Source organism: Labrus bergylta, chromosome 4 (genome assembly GCF_963930695.1).
Source record: "Labrus bergylta chromosome 4, fLabBer1.1, whole genome shotgun sequence".
NCBI classification, from domain to species: Eukaryota; Metazoa; Chordata; class Actinopteri; order Labriformes; family Labridae; genus Labrus; species Labrus bergylta.
Window position 1 is genome coordinate 28,039,362 of NC_089198.1, and position 23,769 is coordinate 28,063,130.

The 23,769-nt window shown below is 39.7% G+C and overlaps 1 protein-coding gene across 3 annotated transcripts in view; it reads left to right on the plus strand.

Annotated features, from left to right (window-relative positions):
* Positions 1 to 1,079: 1,079 nt before the first annotated feature.
* The window catches only part of LOC109981121 (rho GTPase-activating protein 29-like), a 35,115-nt gene continuing 12,425 nt past the window's right edge, over positions 1,080 to 23,769 (plus strand). The window contains exons 1-9 of one of the 3 annotated variants that reach the window (XM_020629773.3): positions 1,080 to 1,239; positions 1,924 to 2,318; positions 15,958 to 16,101; positions 20,610 to 20,706; positions 20,905 to 20,977; positions 21,245 to 21,305; positions 21,932 to 22,081; positions 23,212 to 23,276; positions 23,414 to 23,524. In XM_020629773.3, coding sequence (XP_020485429.2) covers positions 2,015 to 2,318; positions 15,958 to 16,101; positions 20,610 to 20,706; positions 20,905 to 20,977; positions 21,245 to 21,305; positions 21,932 to 22,081; positions 23,212 to 23,276; positions 23,414 to 23,524 — 1,005 coding nt within the window. In that variant the 5' untranslated portion in view covers positions 1,080 to 1,239; positions 1,924 to 2,014. Of the gene's footprint in view, positions 1,240 to 1,923; positions 2,319 to 15,957; positions 16,102 to 19,343; positions 19,677 to 19,903; positions 20,121 to 20,609; positions 20,707 to 20,904; positions 20,978 to 21,244; positions 21,306 to 21,931; positions 22,082 to 23,211; positions 23,277 to 23,413; positions 23,525 to 23,769 lie in introns of those variants that run through there. The other 2 variants (XM_065954306.1, XM_065954305.1) reach the window with 2 other exon arrangements.

The following is a 23,769-nucleotide window of genomic DNA, read 5'->3' on the forward strand; positions in this document are numbered from 1 at the left end:
CTAAATGTCATTATTTAGGCCTATAATATGAATAATAACTTTATTTGTGGAACTCCTGAAGCCCTCTCCATAAAACAAGAGTACAATAACAAGAAAAGAGCACATACTAAACACATTATAAGGTATGCAAGTACAGCTATAAAACAACACAATCCTATACTAATTCAATGTGTTTCATCTTTAACAATTATCTGATTATTTCTTTTTTTTTTTTCCTGTTGTGTCTGCTACAGAGTCTTAAAGTGTTTGCAAGACTTAACCATGTGAAAATAACGACGATTTATTTATAGAACTGGTTTCCTCCATGGTGTACCCAGTTTAAACTTTGAAGAAATGCTATAACTATTGTGCCAACCATCTCTATATGCATCATCTCTCTCTACAGCAACACTACTTAGGCTATAAAAAGTGGCATTTGAACTGACCATACTTTGTAATTGGGGCTTGATCATCACCAAATAAGTGCTAAATGTAAAATAAATGAGTAGAGAAATAAGGAATTATTAAATAGACTTATTTCCTGTGCGCGCTTTTGTGCCAAACAATCTACTGATAACTCCACTAAGCCAATACATTATGACACAATTTAGCAATTTGTGTGACACTGTGGAGTAAAACAAAAATGCCAAGGTGTAGCACACTTCACCTGTCACGTAAATTGAACAAATCTAACATGCTGATTTATTCCATCCTGCGTACCAGAAATATCACCACTCAACTCTACTCCGCTGTTTTCAGCTTATTCAAAGGTCATCGGGCAATCTAACTCCAGGTGTTCAGCTTGATAACGCGATAGCAGGGCTCTTAGATTTTACTATCTCAACAGAGTGGGAGGCAAGAACATCGTTTATATTAGGCATCCGTACAAGTTAACATTAAAAAAAGACGCTACGCCGTAATGGCAAGATCACCATGTAAAACCAATCTAGTGCAATCAGATACAGAAACATCCGTCAGCACGTGAAGGCATCACAGCTCCATTCCGTTTGAGGCGGAGCTGACCAATCAGAACGCGTCTTTACCGTCATGTGACACAAACCGACTAGTAATTTACGATTGACTTGAGAGCTTGCTGATTTGTAGACTACTTTTCGATGTACAGTCACTCAAAGCGGTCAACTTTCAGGCGTTGTTGCAGTTTGTTTTACCTCTCGGAAAAGCCTCTGGGTTCCCGCAAGCTAACTTGAGGAAAGTTTTGTTCGGATATCGGGGCCATTATGTCGGTAAACTGTCAAACAGGTGAGTTAAAAAAAATAGACTTTTTTTTGGCTGGGAACAGCAAAGCAGTTTATGACCCGGGTCGACAGTTTTGTTTTTTTCCAGCAGCATCCTCATTGTAAAACTGTCCACAGAGAGAGACTTGTTATCGATGTCTTTTTGTAAATTTTGTATTTGCCTCCTGTGATTTTTACTTCTCTTTGTCTTTAAATTGTATTTATAGTATTGTCTTTTTCGTTAAATGTGTGGGAGCGCTTAAGGTATTGACAGTAAGGTAATTGTACAAACTAACTAGGTAACGTTTACGTGTTAGTCATTGTACGTAACGTAAACAAAAAAAAAAAATATATATTATTATTCTAAAAGAAAAGAAAACAACTAATTAAGAAAGTGTATGTTATGGAAGGCAATTGGTTCATAAATATGTTTTTGTTATCTCCAAAATTAGTACTACAAAAAAAATGTAGTTTCTAATTTGAAAAGTAGAAAGAAAGACGTGACTATCTTAGAAAGTAGATTAGATGGATTATTTATTTATTTTTGGATGGTTTGTTATAGGTCCTCTGGTTTGAGTGGTTATTACAGATGTAGTATGTCTTTAACAGTACCGATTTAACTGTGTGGATTTATGAGTTTTGGAGGAGAGACCACCCACACATGTAATCATCTTCTTCACCCTGCATTCTCTCTTGTGTCTCGTTTCAGCCATCCAGGGACCGGGGCAGCGTGGTGACTTCAGGAGTTAGTTTGCCTGCTGCACCACCTGGAAAGGGTGGCAGCTGCCGTGGCTGCTGGGATGCTAAGGAAGAGCAGCAGCCACAGTGGTGGTGTCGATGGTGGTGGTGGTGGGACGAAGTATACCCAGAGTGTCCCTCGATACCTCTCCAAGCCCCATACAGGGTCTTTGTCGGCTGGATCCACCAAGCCCTGGGACATTGGACACAGCTCCAAAAGCCAAAATCCTCTGAGCAGCATGGGGCTGACGTCACACCCAGTGGGGGCCCCAGGAGTTGACCCAGAGTATGTGATGCAGCTGGTGAATGATGTACGGTGGTTCGCTGATGTGTTGCTCAACCTCAAGGAGGCTTTACAGTGTAAAGGTGAGTTTGAGCAGGGAGATGGAATGTGGAGGTCAGGGAAGTCCAACGTCATATAGTTACACTGTAGTTGAAAGAAAATCTAGCTTGGGATATTTGACATATTCAGTGCAACACATTTGTTATTTTCTGAATAAGTCCTCTGATGACATTTTTTTTGCCAACATTTTCTTCAGTCTGGATTCCTTAAATATCCAAGATTGACATACATTCATCATACCGCAGATAAAGGTGGGGGATGTGTTGCATTCAAGTATACATGAAAAAAATTACCATCAAGAAAGTTAGACAATTTCCACATGATTTAAAACTTTGTTTGAAATTGAAAGTGTTTTGCTCTGCTGTCTATGGACACTGTGTCTCTAATCTATCTCTGCCATGATGGATTTCTCCATCTTTTCTCTGTATTTGTAGTCACTTTGTCTAGAAAGGAACCCTTGCTCTTTGGACTGAGACACTGTGTTTAAATGATCTGCCAGCAAATTCCATTGTAGATACAAAGGGAATGTATTGAAATTTCTCTGTTTGGCAAGTTTCCCACAGGAATTTTTGCTTTAAATCGTACTTTATTTATCACACACTTTCTCTTTATTAAGCTGTCACAATCATCCACAAAACTCAGTCGTACTACCCATTCATTTTTTGGATTACATATCAAGGTATACCGTGTGTGTTGTTGAGATGTTACAACGAAAGCCACCTGTGGAGTGTCAGTTGAAAGTGTGACAACATCAGCCTCAATACTTATGTGCCCAAGTGCTTAGGGTGTTGCTAATGTCTCAACGTCTACACCCACAGAAAGTACCACACACAGACATGCAAAGAAGGCAGACACCATGCCAGTCATAGGCTACTTACTTTCTTTTCTCACTTGGTTTTGATGGCTTTGCTCTTGTTTGCGGACACATACAAACACTCCACCCACGCTAACACTCATGTAGTGTTTAACAAGGCTTACCGTTGTTTGTGTATTACTGTATGCTTGTTTTCTGTATAGTGTTTTCGGTCTATTTTTCATGAATAATTACAACACACGCTGACAAACAAGGAACAGTGGAGTGTATCATACAGTTCCCTTCTTTTCTGTTGTTAAATAATATTCTGTCTGGAGACCTCAGATTGAGCTTTTTGGTGTTTTTATCATCCCATTGGAAGAATTTCACTCTCCAGAATTAATAATGTGAGACTGCTACTTGTTCAACTACTACTATTACTACTGTCCTTCCAAAAGATGTCCACACACACACACACACACACACACACACACACACACACACACACACACACACACACATATATACAGTATCCACCCATGCTGGGCTCTAACTGCAGCTGCAGACCTGGCAATGGGAGTGAGTTGTTTAGCCATTCCTCTGGCTGGAGGAGTGAGGCCTCTGTGAGTGAGACTTTGCCTGCGCCGTGCTGAGTCTTTCTCTGAGTCTTTCACATTTATAAGAGTGCGTTAGCATGGTTCTAATTCTGGATGTGGGGATGAAATCATGCCACATGACCTTAAAATGTCATTCAGCTATTTGCCATTTGGATTAGTGGTTTATTTCTTTTATTCTTCTCTCAGACTTGCTGACACAAGCGATTTAGTAAAACAAGTCATGCAAGTTGCTTCTACTATAATGTGGTTTGCTGTCCGGCCAAAAGTAAACATTGAGTCATGTACTTAACTTATTGCTAACAAACACTGGTGGAAGATGGTCACAGTTTAAATCAAATATGTTTTGTTGACAATCTTAACATTACAGATATACTGTAATCTGAGACTGCCAATATCAACAAAGCAAAAATACTGACACTTTTATGCTTTTGAGCATGTTGTCTGAACTTTTGAGGAAGTTTTTTTTCAGAGGCCTATTTGTTAAGTATTGTTAGTTATCTGTGTGATTGGCTCTACTGGAGCAATCCTGTAAGCTGTCTCCTAAAGAGACAGGTTCTCACCTTTTTTGAAGGTCGTGTGTTCAGTGAGGATGTTTTTGTAAGTGGTTTCGCATGACCTCATATTCAGGCTCACAGTCCTTTATGACGTTATACTTAATGGTGACTTGATAATCATAACCTCTTTAGGAAAGGCTCCAATTTTTCAAACATTTTTAGATAAACTAAGATTCTTATTAGTATATTTATGTCATTGTTTGTGTTACCTCCGCAAACTGGATTCAATCAGTGACTCAGTGATCTGTTGAAGGGGTCAGAGGGCTTACTGCAACAGTCGGAGATCTCTTCCTCACTGTTTGTTTTCTACTTTCTTACTGTTTCTATTTTGATAAAGGCACACTGAATGATCAAGAACGACTGTTAAACACAGTTACCCAGGATGTGTTCTATCAATCGAAGTTGCTCAGTTTGAAAAGAACACTTCAGCTTGAATTGAATTCCCAAAAGAGGCCTCTTTTTTGTCAAATAACATTTAATCAGAACGTTCATGAAGCAAAAAATGATTATGGTTAGAAATAAGTGTTTTTTTTCATCAAACCCCTTTTGCTCACTTGAGGGGAGGAAAATTACCACACAGTATTATTAAAGAGATCTAAACTGTACTTGAAAAAAAATCAAAAAATTTTACCGGGATAGTTTAAGTGGTGTTTGTCATTTATTTACTTATTGTGTACTGTGATCGTACTGTCGATATTGTTTGTTGTGTGTATGAACTGACCAGGTGATAAATGAGTTTCCTCACCTGGGATCAATAACGTTTTCTAATCTAATAAGCAGAAATAAACCTTTATACTCCTCTCCTAATACTGCTATTGTGCAAATTGGAGTATGGGTTCACTTAGCCTGACAGCTACCGGTCTCTATAATGTTGGGGAATACTACAGGGTGTTTGGACCCTTTCAGGAAACAAATTCAAGCAGTGTCACCTATAAAGACGCCTTCAACTTTTTTTTTTTTTTTTTTACAAAATGTAGCTGTTGCACATGTCCTATTTCTTCATCTGGTAGTTATGGAGGCAGGTTGGAGGTTAGCAGGCATGCCAGCTCTGGTGTTATTCTTTTAATATTTGGAAAACCCTGTCACTGGATTGCTGTGTGAAACTGATATTGTGCTTTTTTTTTTTTTTTTTTTGCTGAAAGGCATGCACCCTGTTGTGATCTGGCGGGTTAGTATTGTTTTTTGCAGAGAGAAGGGGTTTGACTCAGTGTGTGTTTCTCATAGCGCCGCCCTTATACAGAGAAAACATGGAGAGTTGAGCTTGGACCATGCTTATTTTTCTTCTTATGGCACCCGCCAGTTTTTTTTAGCTGGAGGCACATGCACGCTGCATGTTTGGTTGATAAAAGCCCACAGGGGAACTCCATCAGTGGCAGTAAGCTGGAGTCAACTAGACCTGCTATGTCACACCCACAACTTCACACTTAGAGATTCCCCAGGGTCAAATTTGTGGTGTAGATTTACACTTTCACTCATAACTGTGCCCTCTGTCACACTGCTGCAGTAGTTGTTGCCCAACAATAGTCAGGCTGTCAAAGAATGTAACCCAGGAGAAGAATGTGCAGCTTATGAGTTTTGACTGAGTAGGTGACCCCTGTCCCCATCCCCAACTCCGACCCGCACATCTCATCACTCTGCATCACACTCGAATGAAATTTGATTGTTTTACCATAAGGTTTCCAAAAATGGCAAATTGTTCACATGTCATTATGTCAACAGGTTGCCCACCATAAATCATTATTATTGCCTTTAAAGGAAGCGGGAGGCCATAGAACAAAAACAGCAGGACTTTAGATATGAATACTACTTGTTGTCATAAATATAGACGTTTAACATTTTTCAGTTCCCACAAATGTCTGCTGTAAAAAAAAGAAAAAAAAAAAAAAAGAAAGCACAATAATAAAGAGATGCATCAGATCTCTCTTTAAATTCTTGTGGGATTTAACTTCTACTTGAAACCCTTTCTTCTCCTTATTATGTCTTTCTCTCATAACTCAAGTCACACAGTGAGCAGCTTCAATTCCCCTGATGGCAACATTACAAGCGTGCAATGGGAATAGTAGAAGAAGAAAAACAATAAGAAAAAGTCTGGGTTGTTTTCCTAATTCTTTATTTTTCATACCAGTGTGTTTGTTGCTCTGAAAAAAAGGCAGCTTTGGTTAATGGTTTAAATGGGTATGAAAAAGGAGTCGAGCGAGCTGCTGTCCCCCTCCCATCCCCCCACTCTCCTGCATACTCTGCATTCCTTTAGAACAAATGTTCACTTGTAGCTATAGTGCCTTCAATAGACTAATGTTAGGTGTAAGGCAAATTGGCTTTGAAATCTTGCACTAAAAATAATTTGTTTTTGATTTGTCCAAAGGGTTTATAGGCAACAATGTCAATTATTAAAGTTTGGAGTTAGAGAGAATAAAAAAAAAAGATGCCTATTTCTATGGGATCCAAGTGAAATATCTCTTGGCAGTCCTTGAGATGGTTTTAATGATTATATTGATTGACTGGTCCCTGCAGGAATCACAAGCGGTATAGCAGTCGTCTCGACACTTTGAAGAAATTATTCAAGTAGCTCCTTCCACACTTTATTTTTACGAAATGTTGCTGTTGCACATGTCCTATTTCTTCATCATTTTACATCCTTATTTTGCTTTTGTTTCTGAGGACTGCACAGGAACAGAAAAACTCTAGACCTCACCTAAAAATGTGGTTTGCCCTCATTATCAAGCCAAAGACAGTTTAGGAATGTGCGTTGGGAAATGTGCGGTGGAAGCTATGGATAGTGTAGAGGCCAAGAGGGCTGAACAGGATGAGGTTTTAACTCAAAATGTCTTTTGTAACAACAGCAGATAGCCATCAGGACACTGTCTGAAATTGAATTTCCTCCTATATAACTGGGCTAAAGGGAGTGTGGGTCACTTTGTTTCAGCTCTTTAGGCTCAGGTGGTAAAGAACAGGTGTGTGTTTCACACCAACTCTTTTATTGTTCCACTTCAGGGTAAAGCAAACATCTAACAAAATGGCTAAGGAACTTTTTTTTACTCCGGATAAATATTGGAACATCCCATCCCCCCCATTATGCTACAGAAAATGTTCTTCATACAGTGATGAGCTTTGTGAGAAGTGGTATTGAATGTCTTCAAAGAAGGAAAATGTCTTGAAGCTGACTCACGGGTGCTCTTCTCAATGTGAACTGTGGCTTTTTTCAACTGTTGGTGTCATCATGACACTCTGATAAGATCTGGCTTCAGTCCAGTCAAACAGCATTGTTCTGTGTTTCTCAGTACCAGTCTGTATCTGTGTTGTTGTTGTCAGGAGGACAGACTTTTCTTTTAGAGCTGTAATACTACCTAAAATGTTTTGGTTATAAGTTTCAGGAACTTGTTTACCTTTGTTCTCAGTGTTGCAGACTAGAGTTGTTTATTTATGGGCTGGTTTTCATTTTGCTCAACTTGTTTAAAGCTGCATGTGTATCGTAGTTGGAAATGTTTAGTTTGGGGTGGGGTAATCCTTGTTTTTAGTATCCTGCTTTAGGTTTTTTTTACCTTTTTTCCTGTATGATAAAAAAGTTTTTTTTTAGTTTTTTTAAATATAAACCCAGTCTCGAACTCTGTGTACTGGCCATAATAGCCACAATCACTCTAAAGAACACATCCAGCAATAATGACCACAAATATCTCCCTTTCTCACTCAAGTGCCCCTGTGCCAACTGAAGTGGCCACTTGCGGGTGGTGACTTCAATCGCGAGAAAAAGCTAAATTCTAGCACATAATGGTTTAATGGCTTGCTGCTTTTGGGAAAAAGAAAGGAGAGATTTGCTGGGCAGTAACTTTCCCCAGTGATGCTGAAGGATGTTTTTGTGCAAGCTTGTGGTCGGGGTGTGTTTCCTGGGGTGGGATTTATGGTTATGGGCTCTGGATGTTTGTGCAGTAGATTGGTCATGGTGAGCGGTGGATTGGCCAGTGGAGCTCCTGCTAGCAGGGGGGACATCACTTCTGGCGATTGGGCAGACTTGCTAAAAATTTACAGCTGTGGATCAGGCCTGCTTGGGGGAGAAGGGGCTGCTTTGTGAGTGGGACCAAAATCAGCAAGTGTTATGTTTAGTCTGCATCAATTTACAAGACACAACAAAAACACAATTTTACCTTTCTCAACAAAGTCATGTCCAAAGACATTAGTGATTCCTCTTGTTTAAAACTATAACAACAAACCCAAGTACACATTCCTGCAATGTAGGTGATTCAGTTGGAGATTGAGTTCTTAAACTTTTCAAGGTGAGGTCATACCGAGACTCATTGGGACATCAGGGTATTAATGGATTAAAACTTGACAGACATGCAGTGTCCCTGCCTGGTAGCTTTACATCATGACAGAAAAGAAATGATGAGTTGAATTTTTATTTTTCAGCTAGAAATACCAATCATCTGGTTCATGCAGCTCTAAAGAAAATATTTACTCTATTCTTTATCCTCATTAGGTTTGGGAATGGCAGGGTAACTTACGATACGATGCAATGTGATGCTATGTGATATGATACACAACACATGGCCCACTATAACAATAATACCAAGAAACAGCAATTCTGTGATAGTTGATTGCAAGACAATCATATTATTCTACACACTGTCTGATGAAGAGTATTAAATGCCCCTAAAAAGGTAGGATTTATATTTATTCACTGCAGTTTCCCCTCTTATCACACGCAATCCTGTGACTTATTGATACTGCTGTCCGACATTATCCCGCTGTCTTCTTTGCTAAATTAACTTCACATTTGTTTCATGGATGTTGACAAAGTGAGCCAGATTGCCAGGAAAATCTTTGTGTCTGAGTGTCATATTTTTCTTTAATTAAAATAACAATAGTGAGACAATGGTTGTCTCAAACGAGTCAGGATGATGATATATTGCCATGTCTATGTTTTGTCCAACCCCCTACAATTATACATTATTTAACCAGCGTTCTAAAACCAATTCAATAATCAAAATCCATGTTTATTGGCAAGTTTGAGTACACATTAGAGGAATTTGACTGTATTTTTTTTTTTTATAGCTTTCAATGTGCTTAAACAAAAAAGGCCTAAATACAAAGTTGAACAAATAAAGTTGGAGAATAGACTAGACTATGTACACAAGCATGTGGAGAGAAAAAGGTGCAAATATAAATACAGTGCAAATAAAGAGAGCTCCAGCAATAACATGGATGTCTATATAAACAAGTGTTGAACATTACAAATTGTGCAAAGCAAGTATCTTATGGATATACAAGGAGAGATAATTTGGGTATGCACGTTATACACAGCATGCAGGATTTGTTATGACAGTGATAATACATTGTGATAGGAACATTTTAAACAAACTGTACATTTTAAACTATTACAAAAATATACAATCTTTAATAAGCACAATGCTTACTGACACTGTATGACAAAATCAGAAAAGTTCAGAAGACAGAAACAAAATAATAGTAGATCAGTGATCTCCTTGATGGTTTAAAACTGGTCTTGTTTCTTTAAGAAGTGGTTAAAGTGTCCACGCTTTGTTTTTTGTTTTCAGGTTTTCTGTCACTGCCTTGCGTCACCTCCCTGACACACTGTGACACACTGATTGTTGATTCAGGAATGCAGTCTTGTTGTTCACCTGCTATAGTCCCCTCAAACATGTAATGAAGTGTCAAAGAATTAGCCTGACTGTGAAGCCCAGACCTCACAGAGTGCTCTTCACTAATAGGCTGAGAGCAGGTAGCTGTTTATGGAGTGCCTGCTGTTTACTGTCTGTATGATGTCTGGGGCCAGCTCTGTCTCCAAACAAGGCATGGGATCGACAGAGAGGCACCCTCCAATGTCGTGTTTGTTTGGACAGGAGGGGGGGATTAGTGTTTGGAGATGGAATCCTGACCAAACAATTCCACCTGTTGCAGTTCAGGTTGCGAGCAGCTCAGCAATGCAAGCAGAGTCTGTAACAGTGAGTGTTTAATGTATTGTGGTTTGGGATTGGAGAGACTTGTAGATAATCTGAGCGTAGCCTATTAGTGCAAGTGGACCAGAGCGGCTGTTTCAATTTGGAGGGGGCATTTTGGGTAATGAGTGTGTCACTAGTAGTCACCACCCTGGAATGAGGCAGAAAGATGTTCATGAAAAATCTAATATAATCTGCTGCTGGGGGTGTAAATCCGTCACCCTCCCTCTTTGGAGAGAAGAGGAGGAGGAGGAAACATGGCCTCTGTGGCCTCTCGGTAAAACCTGGCGGCTGTTTCCCAAGCAGCAATGTGTCACCAGAGCTGCAGAGGCTTGTTTCATGTGGAGCTGATCGCGTGTCCAGACAGGCCAGTTGATTGCCTGTTGTTATCTGTGGGGGGAGAAGGGGCCGTAACCTCTGTCAGGCCACCTGAAGATTTGGATTAGATTGGTCATTCTCTGCACCAGGCACACAATGAGCTTTGTTAGACACAATGGGACACCCCCACACACAGCTATATGAGGGGAGACATTAATTTAAAAGGCAAATGTTTGAGCTGCTGTGTTGTGTTAAATCTGAGTCACCTCTTAAACACAATGTGTGTTTAAGTAAAGAGCAATATTTTGGCAAAAACTGCGATTGATTGCATTGGAGGGTAATATTCTGGACAAGCAGTTTGAGAAGTTCTTCTGACACATTTCCCCTTTTTATGAGATCAGTATTGCTACATTTTAAGTGATATATCAGTGAGTTAATCCTGTGTAAAATCCATAATATTATTTAAAGAATATACAGGATTTATCAATACAAAGAACATTTAAGGTTTGCTGTTGAAGTTGACATAGAAATGGAACATGTATGCTGATAAATTGGCCTTTATATCGTTTTGGGCTGCAAATAATGATAATTGTAATTGTTAATTCAATTCTAGATTATTTTCTAAAAATAATTGCAGTTAACAGTGAATAGTTGGGATCAGTATTTCCCAGGGCTACATATGACATTCTCAAATGCCTTTTTTTAAATCCCCTATCCCCTAACCGTCACTGGGCTGTAAAGAAACCAGATATTAGAAGCTAATTTTAGAGACTTTTCCCTCCTTCTCTAAAGAATGACATAAACCTAGTAATCAACTGTCAAATAAGATGTTGGTTAATCACTTTTTACTTATTTTGACTTTTCTGTCACATAGATCTTTTGACATACTGAGCTCTAAAATAATATATTTTTAAATGCAGTATTTGTTCTAAATTAAAGAAGCCCTGTAAGGGATGTTTGAGCATGAATGTTTCAGTTGTTGCTTTTTTAAGAAGGTAACTGCTGAAGGTACCAGACATGTTTTGGGGCTTTTTCTGTAAGTCTTGTGGTGTTCTTCTAAGAAGTGAATTACCTTTGATGAAAATGGAGTAAATGATGAATCCTTTAAACTGCCAGACTGTTGACTTTTCAATACCAAATTAAGTTACAGTTGGTGCTCAATCAACTTAGCATTATTGTATTTTTTTTATCACTCTGCTGTCAGGAGATGTGTTAAAAAAAAGGGACGAGAAATAGAACTAGCATGATTACTCGTGGTTAATGTGATTGGTCTTTCGAAACATCCCTGTTAAAACTCTGTTGATATGTGGTAGGAAGTAATAAATGAAAACAAATACTCCAGGTACTGTGTTCACGGCATTTGTTGAAATCATCAATCAAATCAAAAAGAAAACACATTTAACAGTTGAAGTGTCTTTAGTATAAAACACTAAACTTTGTCCATTCTTACATTAAGTGGATCATTTGATATCAGTTGACCCTTGGCAAATGTTTCACGTTATAAAGAAAAGTGCATAATATTGCAATTTTAAACCTCTACTTTATTTGTCTAAATTTTTGCAGATCATTATGGAGAAGCCTCAAACTTTCAAAATATGACATATAGGTTTCATTGTCACGAAATCTATTTTCCTAAAAGCGAGGGCGGTCTTGATCTTTTAGAAAACAAATGAAGCAGACCGAGCGTGAAGCGTGGCTGGGTCTCCTGCTCATCCCACCACTGTAAAGAAAGACGAGGCAGCCTTGAGCTGCGTTGGCGTATGCAGGGGGTCCTTCTTTAAACAATATGGTCCAGCTCTGAGCCTCAGCGCTGTTATCTCTACCAAAACAATGGCATGCCCCCCCACAATTGGCCGCAAATTTCAAGTGCCCTTTTTGATGCCATTGTTGTGACAAAACCACTCTGGGCTGATTTTCACCAGCTTTCTCTCAGCTGTCTCATGCTGCACTGAGCAAGGGTCCTGTCACACAATTCAAAGGGCAAACAATGGTGGTGGTCCGTATGAGCTGTCACATTAAATCGGACCTTGTTTTGATAACTTTATTCACATTTCTGATTGCTAAATACAATTCTTTTGTTTGTATTTCTTTAATCCGGGTGAAGAATTAACAATGATCTAAGTGGCCTAATTGCATTCTGAATATACTGAGTCATTTACATGCACAGTGTGTCACATGTGTTATGGCACATTTATGTGTCCTGAATTTTGTCCCCCCGAGTGCTCAAGTTGAAAATCTTCAAACTTTTCAGAAAGGCGCTGTTGACATCACGGGCGCTGATATTCCCTGTATCCTCTTTGCTCTGTGTCTCTATCGGGTAAAAAAAAACAACAATCTCTAATATAAAATATGCAGTAAAAAGTAAAGGAGCCGTGTCGGTTAAACAGCGGCTATTGTCAACAAACTGTTGCCATAGAGACAGGACAGACGTGCAGTGCTTTTCTTCTCGGAGCACAAACGCTTCATGCAGACGCTCTAGAGCGTTTTCTGCCCGGACAAAACACTAGGTGGACACGCGGGCTTAAGCCTCAATTCTGGACCTTGATTTTAATTCGGTTCCATCTGATTTTTAGTCTTGATCCATTTATATGTTCCTTCATTTGGCAGCAACACAGTGCACAATTAGAAAAAAGTAGGCCTACCTGATAGCTACAGCTAGAAAAACAATTTCAGTGTTTGACAGCTCAGCATAAAAAATGATGTGTAACTGTTGCTAAATGTTGCTCCAGTTTATGCATGATAGGTAGTGTCAGCTCTGCTCTCATTAGGAAGGACACATTCTTTGTTCACTGAAGGTCGCTGTCAGAGTGTATATCATTAATTGAACCTACTGGCTGCTATTTATTTGGGTTTTTTTTGCCACTCCATTACAGTGTTATAACTCTGGACAATGGAGCATCTTTGACAGCTGGCAGTGGCTGACGGTAAACAGTGGACACAGCCAATACCAATCCATTCAAAACTGCCCTCGGCTTCGGTTCCAATCCAACGGATCAGCTCAGGACACCTCTCTGTCCTTGATGCAACGACATCAGCGTTATTGATAGTTCCTGACAATCGCTGCCCCTTTTCGTTTCTCAGTACACATAGGTCCAATTAAATGTTTGTTCTTCTGAGGAATGGAAAAACGGTTGATTTATCCAAAGTTACTGCTGTGCTTCCACAGCAGCACCTTTAGTCACGCTAAGGGAAAATTCTCAGGTGTGCACCACATTTGGACTGTCTCTTCTTATGTTAAAAGCAAAACCACACGTCTTTGATAACAAAATCTTCAAACACCACTAAGCTAACCATAAGCACCCTGATGACCACAACTGAGAGGGATAGTTAAAAGGAAGAAAAGGGGCCTTAATGATGGCCCTTTGTCAGTGTCAGCAGGGAGGGGGACCTTCAAAGTGTGTCTTGCGGGGTCAGGGAATTCTTGCCTTCGGGGCAGGGAAGCAGGTGAGTCCCCCTCCTCTGCAGGACATTGTTTCTGTAATCCTTGAGGGGCAGCAAGGGACAAGAAATGGTTAGCTTCTGAAAACCAAGATGGGTCTTGATTTTGCTGCACTTCTGCCCTTTGTTTATACATATTTGTCGTCTTTGTATTATTTTTCCTAGTAAGCTAGTAAAATAACTTTTTTGTCCAGTATCTTTATTAATAATGTCTCTTTCCTGTCGTTCTTCAAATACCATCACAGATGGCCAGGGCTTATGTCTCAGTAGTGGATTATGTAGATCTTCTGCTATGTTTTCCCACCAGCCAATAGAATTAGAGTGTGTGTGTTTGAATACAAGAGGACTTGAATGGGTAACGCACACTTTAGTCTCTCATTTTCACACCCTCTGTATTTCCTTTGAACGTTCCAATAAAATCAGTCTCTCATCTCACCCTGCTGCCTGATGTGGTGGCCTTGATGAAAACCAGATGACTTATCTGTTTCCAGCCAGTCTCCCAGCTTCTTCCACAATACTGACTTAGACATGAACTCATCTATTGTCTGCTGCCAACTTTCAGAGCATCCACTGATACATGTGTGTCAATATTTCTTTTCAGGTTTGTCTTTTCCCAAAGAGCTTTATTGCTTGTAACACACCCGGTTATGCGGAATTGAAGGATCTGTGGGAATGCCGTAGATTTTTTGTTGTTGTTCAGAAACCATTAACATCAGCTGAAATGGTTTTGGTGCTATCTGCTAAGGTTGGATCGATATTGGTCTTTCTGGACCGATAACATATTTGGAACGGATATACATTTACATCTTTGGTCTAAAAATATGACATAAAATCTGTAGTTTCTTTAAAGATTCTGTACTTTCCTACACAATATTGATCATAAAAATAACAGAAATGGTATTGTTTTAATACATGCATCATACATCTTGACAACCTTACCTTTCCCTGCTCTGACTGGCTGTAGAGGAAAGTCATGCCTTTCATAGAATAGCCGAATGTGTTGTGGATGTAAAATGAGAGGAGGAATTTAATCTGAATGCATTTTGAACATTCTTTTCCTCCTCACATATCTTCATCTGAAGCCTCAGTTGTATCTGACAGAATTGCAAGATCTCCCGCAATGCTTTATTGCTGCTCTGTAGGGATCATACTATCTGTAAATTGCTGCATTCAGAGAATTATTTCTGAGTAACAGCTACCATATGTGCCTCTTTATTGTCCTCTTAAATGTCACATATTCATTCTTACTTATGATGAGCATCGTTGTAATGTTATGCAGTTTACAAATTGCGTCATATAAAAACCAGGGCACAAAGATGTTAAGGAAAACACTAGCTGTTGCACTGATAAAATCTGTGGCTTTCATGTCAACTGTTTTTTTCCCCTCCTTCAGTACAAGGTTTACTTTACGCGGCCTCACTTGTTACCACAAAAGCCCTAAAAAGCATGCCATCTTTTCTGTATTTTTCATCGTCACCTGTCTGGGAATGTTATAACCGTGACTGAGACAGTACAACCTCTTTGAAATGATTCAGGCCGCTTCCGGTGTACATGGTGTCACACTCTGCCTCGGGGAAGAAGCACAGAAAGTTTCGTCACTGCAGTTTTGTGCTGCAACAACCTAGTTAGTCACTGTCTCTCAGCCGCAGCGATCTTTTAGAAACAGAATATTCACCCAATTGTTTGGTCTGGAGGAAATGGATAAGACAACAAGATGACATCAAAGATTCAAAAGTTGAAAATGACAAATGTTCAAGACATATGTACAGCAAAGAGAAAAGGAATGCCAGGAATTTAATATGACACTAGTCTATCTGTGACTCAGAATGTCCTGTAATGGCAGTAACTCTGACTAATAGATGAACAATTGTGATTGCAAACTGTGCATGGTAGCAGGATTTCTGCTCAAATGAAGCTTTTGTTTGTCTTGAAGATACCTACATGACTAAACGTGACTGAACTATGTTGTTCCTTTTCTTTCTGTTCTTCAGAGAATCTAGAAGGTCTTCAGGCGGTGGTGCAGGAACGGTTGACAGAGTTACTCCGCATCCTCAAGACTGTCATCGGCAAACACCCGACGCTCAACTCTGTGGACATCCTCGGAGCGGCTGGAACGGTCATAGCCAAAGTCAAAGGTCAGTAGTTGCTCACCAGCATGCATGAATGCTCACAGATGTACAGGTAGACACACACAGGCGCCCTGATGATGCTTGCAATATCTTGGCATGAAATCTTATTGTTGCATTACTGTGTCAGGCTAAGGGTCTACGTCAGTCTTTCAAACTAGTGTGGGAAATGCCCTGCGGGGAGATTTCATAGCTCTCCGCTTGGTTAGCATTGGCGCAGAGATTTGTTTCTAAAAGATCACAGTATGAGAAGTTATTATTCCTTCAGCAACTGATCCATTTCTCTTTTCATTATGAATACAAACAAAAGGAATCTCAACTCAGGAGTTCCATCTGTTAGAAATGTGATCCACTGCAATGGTATTTCTTCACTTGACTTGCACACAAGAATCTGCACCGTGGAGACTACATGGCTGTAATTTGCATTCCATATTTCAGCCACCGCAGAGGCCTCTTTGGCAGACTGCCTGTCAATCAGGCACATCCAAGTTTCTTCCTTCTGTTCTCCATGTTGTGTCGCTCTGTTTGTCTGACAGCTCACCTGCCTTATCTCCAAATCTGAGTTGTGATCTACTCCTGAAGAATGTGTGTCTGTGTCTCTCAGCTGTTGAGTGGGGCTCTGAAAATGTTTAGAATGCAAAAACGGAACAAAAGAGATCCAGTGTTAGATCTGAAAAAAAAGAATGACTGGAATTGCTGAGACTCAAATGACCAGACACATTGCACATTACTTGATGGGATGGAAAAAAGACACCATGACTAATAACTGAAGGTTTCTTTGTTGGTACACATTTACAAAGCAGGCTTAATTCAGTTCATTGCAACACTTCTATATCAGCCTTCATCAGGCTTTTCATTGACACCTTTCTTCACCATATTAGTGTGTGACCTACTCATATAACTCAGTTTGAGCAGAAACATTACATTTCTGTGTCACATTCAGGAATAAAAGTCATTGCACACTGAATCCGTTTTTTAGTATGAAATTGATGCACGTTAAAAAATAAGTATGATCTCATTTTATGTCAATCATGTTTGCACACCGACTTCCGTTATTATTTTGTTGGAACAGGTTTGATTTTCTGTGTTTTCTCGCAATCATCCCTGCGTGTGTGTGTGTAGTAACCCTACCTCAAGCAGCCAGCCGCTGCTCAGGATCAGTTGCTTTGCAGAAATTGGTGGTGTTCTTTTTAAGGTGTGGTTCCAGTATAGAAAGAAGCGTATCAAACTGGACCACTGACATCCTGAAATACACCTGGAAGTGTCAGGATAATTCCGAAACGCCTTATCAGCAGGAAAAAACTCTCCTTTATTGACAGCGTAAACTCCCCTCACTCTTGTCTTGTTTTCAAAAATGGACAGACAATGTATTTTTAAGTTTAGTGAAAGAACCACTAAATCAACTTCACTGTTGATCACTGGGCATGCTGAGTATGAGGCATTTTGTGTCATATTGTGAATTTTTGCAATTAATGGAAAATAAAGGCAGCGGAGTCAGTGTGTCAAGATATCTGTGCGTGACATTTTTTTGTACGATCACAGATCTGAAAAACGCATCCGGAAAAAAACGAGAATCACATGGACCAGTGTATGCCTGAATTTAAACACAAATGTATTTTACTGTAAGCTTAAATTGCACTTAAATAACATTAACTCCCTGATGCATTGGAATGGCACTGTAGCCATTGATTCTATTTTACAAGAAAAGTCCTGCCATTCAGCCCTGCTGCCAATACACTTGTAACATGCCTGTTGACGAGTGGAAACTTGGAAATGTGCCTGTCCACAAGGGGGTGCCTACATCACCGCACACCATGGCTGGTCTGTCCCAAAAGGCCAGTAGGAAACACAATACAGACACAGTGAGGGAGCAAGAGGAGGACAGCACAGCAGAGGCTGAAAGAGGAGTGATACAGGGAGACGTCAGAGATGAAGACTCAAAGGTTCGGAAGATAACAGGCCCGGTGCACCTCTGTGTCTTCAGAGTGTGTCGTTTCCTCACTAACATTGTGCCTTGATGCTTGGTCATGACACCTGGGGCATTTGGAAAGCTGCCAGAGTTTACTGTGGGGTAGGGGGGAGGGAATCCACCTCTCTCCCTCCCTCTCCAAACACATGGTTGCCTAACCAGTTTCAGATTCCTTTAACATGTAGAATGTTATCCACTCCAAACATTCTCTTACTATTGCTTTTTCTTATTTGACACTGTCTGCAGTTTTCAATAAACCTGAAAACTTGTTAAACTCCACTCATCTGTGTTATGTGACAGCTTTCATGCTACAAAGAGACGACTATTGTTGTAATGTCAATACATCTTCTCTGGTTTTATGTCATCGCAGATATCATCTTTTCAAAGACCCTCATTGACTCAAGGTTTCTTTTCCTAATCACATTTTTTTCACACTCCCTGCCTCCTTCTGAAAAACTGCAGGGCACTGCAATAAAAGTTTCAACTTCTTGAAATTCTTTCCCTGCTCTCTGTCCCCCTTTGTCTCTGGAAGATTCTGAGTGTATTTGCTACTGCAATCAATCTCGCATTTCAGAGGAATGTTTTTAGTCCTATACAGATAAACCCCTTGTAGATATATTGATCTTGGATAATCATTAGGGCTGGGAAACTTTGGGTGTCTCACGATTCGATTTTGATTCTTGGGGTCAGGATTCGATTCAGAATACATTTTCGCTTCAAAACGATTCTGGATTCATTGATCCAGATTAGTACTTACTTCAGGGTCTACTCCAGTCAACTGTGAGACTGGCTGAATTTCTTGTTGCTCTATTTGGCATTCTACTGAGTGAAAGAGCTAGCCTTAGCACTTAGCAGGGAGTGACTGATTAGCCCCCTCTCTATCTCTATTTTTACATAAATAGATTTTTTCCCCCACCTCTAATAATCATCATGTTCATTCATTGATAATATACTCTTTTTCTTATTCAATACAGTAGATTTTGTGTTAGCCTTCCAATAAAGCTGTTATAATTCAGTTAACTTTCAGAATAGCCTCTTAAGAAGGTATTACTAGAAAAATATCAGACATGCTTAGCTCACTAAAGACATTTTTCACAAGCTTATTGTCCCAGTCACGGCCCAACTGTGAGAAAACAATGGCGCCTGTACTTGAATGATGCAGTTTCCATATTTCAATCGTGACAAGCGGGGCAGAACTCTGGAATCATTGTTATGAGACCCACAGGATGTCCTGAGGAAGAAGTCAGCGCGGAGTTGTACGCTAGCATTCAGAGCCAGGGAGGTGCACTGCAGGGAGGCTCGCACTGCTGCGTCTCCTCTCTTCTGGTGTCCTCTAGAGTTTCCCTAGAACGTGGGGCTGCCTCCCCAACACAGGATGCCATGACCCGGGATCTTTGCTTCATCTTTGGTTGGGAATTTAATACTAATGAACCACCTTTGACATGGGTCAAATTTGCTCTAATGAAGAGAAAATGGAAGCACAAAAGATAGAAAGCAGCCTGGAAACTAAAACTGTTTAGAGCGCCTTCTGTTTTTCCACAGCAACGGATTCACATTGTTGAGGTTTTCTGGTCCTTGGTTACTAGATAACAATGCTAGGTTACGGCGAGTAAAGGTAAGTGTTGTCATGGTTGTCAAAAGTGTAACATGTCGCAGAACTCAAGCTGTGTGAGTGTTTCCTGTTGCAGGCAGACAGGAAGTACTCAGCTTAGTCGGATTTCACTGCCTGTGTCTTCCGTTCCTCTGATTTCTTTATGCAAAGCTCTACTTGCTGAGCAAACCGTTTCCTGACAACGAGAGCTCTGTGCACACGTTCTCAAAGATCTGTAAGTCTTTGACAGCCTTTAGGGATTACAAACAGTGATTGTCTGGCTTGCTTAAAATAGTAGAGTGTGTACAATGAATTGTCTCTTCTGTGCATGATCAACATGGAGGATGGCAAATGGGATTATAACACATCGGAACACAGGAGGGAAAATTTGGGACTTTTTCTGAATATTTCTTGAATATTTCCCCACTTGGAGATCATCAAAGCTCTACAGAAGATGTTTGGGACTTGGTAGGAAGACATTGACTGTGCATGTTATTTCCTTGGACTTCGTCTGCTTTAACAGTTGTGGATTTGAAGCTGTTTTCAAAGCCTTCTCTTTCAAACTCTTGAGCTCAGAGGATTTAATTTATGTCTGTCACCGAGGAGAAAGTTAACACTTGGGGTTAGGGGTGCTGTGACAGCTCTAGCACTTTTAAATGTGATAAACCACTACACAAAGGCTAAACAGCTAACTATGGTCTCTTAAACTAAAGGTTGCAGAAAAAAAGAAAGGAAAGCTTTGTGGCAAATTGATTGAGTCTGGATTCAAAACGTTAAGCACTTTGGTTAAATCAGTTTGAACTATCGTCGTTGTCCTTAGCATACTAGTGGTTCTGAACACCCGGCCACTTACAGGCCTATCTATTAATCATACTTTTGCTGACTGATGTTTCACTGAAATCTTAAAAAACATAATTTACACTGAACTTTTTGTGCGTTTTATCTCTCTGTCCACAGGCGTTAACTTCAAGGAATTGGACCCAGAAAACACAACGGCTATATTTAGCGAGATACACACATCCATCGACACTTTGGCATTCACATTCGGCAATGTGTGAGTACAATGTGTACCTTTTCAACACGACTACATTCTTATGACTTTTGGGTGTAACAGAAAAGTAAATCGGTCTTTTATGTTTTAACAGAGATTTGGGTTTGTTGTTTGTTACTTTTCCGCGAAGCCTTTTATTATAGAACATATTTTCATTTGAGAGCATGAATGTACCTATTAACATTTATCTTCACCCCTCAGAGTTTCTGACTTCCTTATGGGAGATGTGGACAATGGCTCAGGGTTGGGGGTCCCCCAGACCAGGAGAAGCAGGGTGAGACCATTTCTTTTCCCTTATCATTTCAGACTAGCTCTTTTTTTATTTTCTTCAGAACTTTATTTTCCAAACGTGACACTTTTTAAAAGTCTTCCCTCAAAGCTGTAATTTGACCACGCCTCCTTTAAAAAAATAAAACAAAAAGCCTCAAAGACTTACTTTCTGTACTTAATTGGGGTGTTGAAAACCCAGCTGCTTCTGATGTCTAACTTTGATTGTATGTCTGCTACTCCCTCCTTATAATCCGAGATGTCTTTTTCACAGTCTTTTGACAACCTCTCTGTGGGTCCTGAGGGATACGTTTCAGAGAAAAGTGACCTTGTGGGTAAGTGTTTTTCACAGTCCCTCATTTGCCTCAGAGCAATGTGTGTGTCAAATAAATGAATCCTTGAAATGTAATAGCTATTAACGGCTGCTTCACAAAGCATTTAATGGTTGCCAAGGGCTCCCAGGCGTCGTGTCAGCTCGTGAGTTAGTGGAGTGATTTAGGCTTTGGACTCTTGAATGCCTGAGGTAGACCCGCCTTAAACCTCTGCTTCCACCCCTGTTATTTCTTGCTGCTTTTTTTTCATACAAGCTGCTCGTTTTCCTCTTCTCCGTCCACATATCTGACATTCCTTGCCTGTTTTGGAGTAGTTTCGTATGCGATAGGAAACACATGCGGTTTTAGTTAAATCAGATGGTGGATGGTTGGGAGAGGTGCACCACAGTGGAACCAGTAAAAAGCAAATAATGCTGTTGGACTATTTTTAAAAGATGCCCAACACCTTCATATCCTCCCACGCTGTCCACTTTAACCTTTAATGTGTGTTTTTTTTCTTTTACCTCCCACACATGTCTTCTGGGATAGTAGCACTGAGATGCTGCAATCCAACACCTGGCTGCTCTGTTGAAACCATATGTTGTGATTCACTCTGTTTGATATGCATTTTTCCTTCACTGACTCTCCAGGCCCCGAGGTGCCGTTGTCACGGGAGGAAGAAGTCGACCTGACCCTGCTGAAGAATGACGGCGGGGTGGAGTCTGCTCTGCTCTATGCTAAGGCCTGGTCCAAGTACATTAAAGACATTCTATCATGGATGGAGAAACGACTGGCTTTGGGTGAGATAGATCATGGTGCTGTGGGATGCAAACAGAGGGATTTGATTATCACATATTTATTAGTTATTTTATTAAACTGTAATCTTTTGGTAAACGTACCCCATCTGCTGTTGCAGTCCAGTTGATACAAGACGAAGAGAGTTATCTGCAAATTGTATCTAAATCCGAGTCATTATTACCCTGTTTAATGTTATTTGACGGTTAAGAGTCAACTGGCTTATAATGGGCACTTAACAGCTATTTAGTCAAAACAAAAAGGTGTCAAGAAGCTACCTCACCTCTGCCAGGGAATTAAGGCTTCCATTCTTTACAATCAAGGACAAAAAATGTCTTCCTACTAATTACTTAACTGTTACATTTAGAAATATCACAATGACTACAATACATTACAGTAAACAATTCAGCCAATGCATCAAATCGAAATTTTATTGTGGATATGCAATACTTCTATCATTCATGCATCTAAACAATATCATAGGGTCTATTTGTGCTTATACTTTAGGTGACTATATCAAAAAGCTTTGTATAATTTTCCTGTTTGCTCTATTGATTGTTGCCATAGTAACATCTACCAAGTACTCTACTTACATTTTGTTTACTGTAAGATATACATGTATGCAATATACTCTAACTGTACATACTGCATACATTTATAACAAGAATGTTATAACCGTGGATTTATGGGTGACAGCGCAGTGTTTCCCTTAGGTTGAAGTTCTAGCAGCGGAAGTGAAGTATAACAATTTCTAAGTTGTGTTCAATTTTCTTTCATTGTTCATTATTATCTTTAAAATAATTAAACATTTATTGGACATTAATCAACCAACAGCCACCCTATTGTCATAGCCTGGCTCGTGGGTAATGGTAAAAGACGAGAGGAGTCCGAAATTTACCAAAGACAATGAATAATTTATTTCAAAACCATGGTCACATTTGAGTCTGTAGCGCAAATTAATATAATATTAGTTTCTAAGTTTCATATTTCAGCAGCGGTGCACCTCCACTGCTAGATGCATATAGGGGAAACACTGCAGCTGATTTTTTTATCCAGATTTTGGCTTATAATTGGTTGACAGTGATTTTTAAAATACATTAGTGCTTATATTTTTGTACAATTCTCTATCTTTCAGACATTGAGTATGCCAAAAATTATGCCAAAATGGCTGACTCTGCAAAGACACTGGCCAGTCAACAGGTAACAGAAAAGCTTTTTTTTCTTTTTAATATGAAAACTTTAATTAGTAAAAACATGTTACCTCACGTGGTTATTAGAAATCATATTGGTATGTCATGGTTATTAAGATTGATTTTTCTTTATTCCATTTGTCAAAGGATTACATGCCTTTCAGCGATATCTACGTCTCTACATTCAAGAACGACATTGAGTACACACAGCTGCTTCTTCAAACTGCGACGGCTCTTCAAACTAACAAATTTATACAGGTAAGAGTGAGAAAAAAGAAGTAGACTGAATTCAACGTAGAGCACTTTTTTCTATTATAACTAAGAGACATCTATTACCTTGTGTTGTTGAATAGATTTCAGAGTTTGACAGGCAATGACTCTCATGACGCTCTGAGCAGAGCAGAATTATATTTTTTAACCTTGGACAATACTGTACAGAAAGAGTGTACTCGACTCCATAAAGGAAAAAGGTTAATGGGGATTATCCTTGAGGGAAAATTGAC